At 37.1% G+C, this 2,110-nt stretch overlaps 1 protein-coding gene across 1 annotated transcript; it reads left to right on the plus strand.

The window, feature by feature from the left end:
* Positions 1-437: 437 nt before the first annotated feature.
* LOC148009327 (uncharacterized) lies at positions 438-1,634 on the plus strand. Its single transcript, XM_087673536.1, has 2 exons — positions 438-1,223; positions 1,365-1,634. The coding sequence occupies exons 1-2, from the start codon at positions 438-440 to the stop codon at positions 1,632-1,634; spliced, it is 1,056 nt and encodes a 351-aa protein (XP_087529662.1).
* Positions 1,635-2,110: the final 476 nt, after the last annotated feature.

Below are 2,110 nucleotides of genomic sequence, written 5' to 3' on the forward strand. Positions count from 1 at the left end.
GCATCTACTCACATAAATGTGATTTTGGATCTTAACATGCCTATAGGGGATGCAAGTCAAAGTGTGGATTCTTTTGATGATGCTATGAGAAGTCTTGATGGGGTAAGAGAGAAATATGTTGCTCATGTAGATGCTACCCTAGATTATGAGGGTAGTGCACCTCAAAAAGTGAAAGGTCAATGCTCTTACAAAGAGCATTGGAAACCATATCATCCATGGAGTTATTCATTGCACAATGCTTATGGTAAAGAAAGGATTTTTTGTAGCTATTGCATACAATTTCGAATGAGTAATACTTTTGCTACTGTTGGAAGTACAGTACTTCAAAGGCCATCATTACATACTCGTGAGAAATCGAAGGAGCATGAGAAGGTTGCATTTCTATGGACTGAAAAGAAAGGAAATCTATGGTACCTATGAGCTTGCATCTTGATAAGATGGACTCTAATGCAGTAGATAAAAAGGTGTCTCGTGTAAAATTGCTTTTGAAAGTTTTGTATTTCATTTCCATTAGGGATAAGCCTTTGTGTGATTTTCAAAAGAATGTCGAGGAATTGGCATTCCTTGGAATGCCAAAAGTTCTTATTGAGAATTGTTATGCATCCTACCTTTCATACACATCTTCTTTGCTTTTCTTGGAGGCATGTTATACACACTTTTATGAGATGGTTAAAAGTGAAATTATTGAGAGTCCTTTCTTCTCCTTGATGGTAGATGAAAGTACAGATGTCTCTAATGACCATCATATGATTGTGTGTATAACATATTTGACAAAAACTGGTTATGTATGCAATCGTTTCATTAGGTTGCTTCATACAAGTAATGGAGCTACAGCTGCTTTATATGATGCACTTTCAGAGTTCTTATGCATGTATGGTTTATCAAAATCAAAATTAATGGGGTTTGCCACTGACGGATGCAGTGTTATGATGGGCATGGAGAATGGATTGGTTGCACGTTTTGCTAGAGATATAGCTCATTTGGTTGGAATTCATTGCATTGCACATAGAGATGCTTTGGCAGTAAAAGATGCATTGGGAGGGTTTCCTATTTTTTATGTTGTGGAAATGGTAGTAAAGAAGGCTTACAAATGGGTGAATAGCTCTTATAAGAGACATGAAGAGGTAAAGGACCTTACTTTAGAGTTTCATCTTTCAACCCATGAGACTTTGAGAATGCATGACATTCGTTGGTTATCACGTGGGCAAGTAACAAAGAGGATGGTAACTTTGATGCCAAGGCTCTTGCGAATTTGGAAGTGAGAGAAATGTGATTTGTATACCTCCTTTACCTCTTTTAAAGTTCAAATTTTCCTTCATTTATTGACAGATGTACTTTATCATTTGAATGTTTTGAACAAAAAGTTCAAAGTTGATCATGTGGATATTACCACAATTGGCACGAAGGTTGTGACTACGATGGATATTCTTCATGCTCGTTTTCTTGCAGGTGAGTTTGGCAGAGGTGCTAAGCATATTACTCAGTTTTTTCGGCAAGTGAAAGATGGTTACATGGTGTTTCAAAATGGTGCACGATTGATAGATAAGCATGCATTGCATATCAATATCTTGGGAAATAAAGATACAACTAGGGATCTTAGCACATGGGATGCTTGTATTGATGTTGGAAGATAGTTTCTTTGTAGTGTCATAACTTCATTGCATGCTCGATTTCGTGACTTGGAGCTTTTTGAGGCTACCAAAATCTTTAGCCCTAGAGACTATCTAGAGGATGTACATGATATTTTCAATATGGGTGCTATATGGATTAGGCCATTTTTGTTGGAAAAGTTTGGTGATATACTGAATGTGAATATGTGCAAATTGCAATATGAAGAGTTCATGTCCTAGAAAGAGTATGCATATGGCATGGCAGTTTGGTGCACATGATATTGAATGGGATTAATCTTTTGGTGAGATGAAGAAGCTTTGGCATGCTTGCTTAGTCATTCTTGCAAGCACAATCAATTGTGAAAGTGGATTCTTCAAGATGAACCGTGTCAAGTCAAATGACTGCAATCGATTGAGCTTGGAGAATGTTAACAAGCTTATGTTTCTTTCTTACAATGACACACGAGATCCAAGAGAGGTAGATTGGGATGTGATCTACG

This window comes from Lygodium microphyllum, unplaced genomic scaffold, assembly GCF_053477565.2.
Source record: "Lygodium microphyllum isolate KBCC unplaced genomic scaffold, Lygodium_microphyllum_v1.1.10 scaffold_31, whole genome shotgun sequence".
Lineage (NCBI taxonomy): Eukaryota > Viridiplantae > Streptophyta > Polypodiopsida > Schizaeales > Lygodiaceae > Lygodium > Lygodium microphyllum.

Coding starts and splice junctions, on each gene's coding strand:
- LOC148009327 (XM_087673536.1), top strand. CDS start 438: ATGGACTCTAATGCAGTAGATAAAAAGGTGTCTCGTGTAAAATTGCTT. Junction 1,224..1,364: donor GGCAAGTAACAAAGAGGATG/GTAACTTTGATG, acceptor TTGAACAAAAAG/TTCAAAGTTGATCATGTGGA.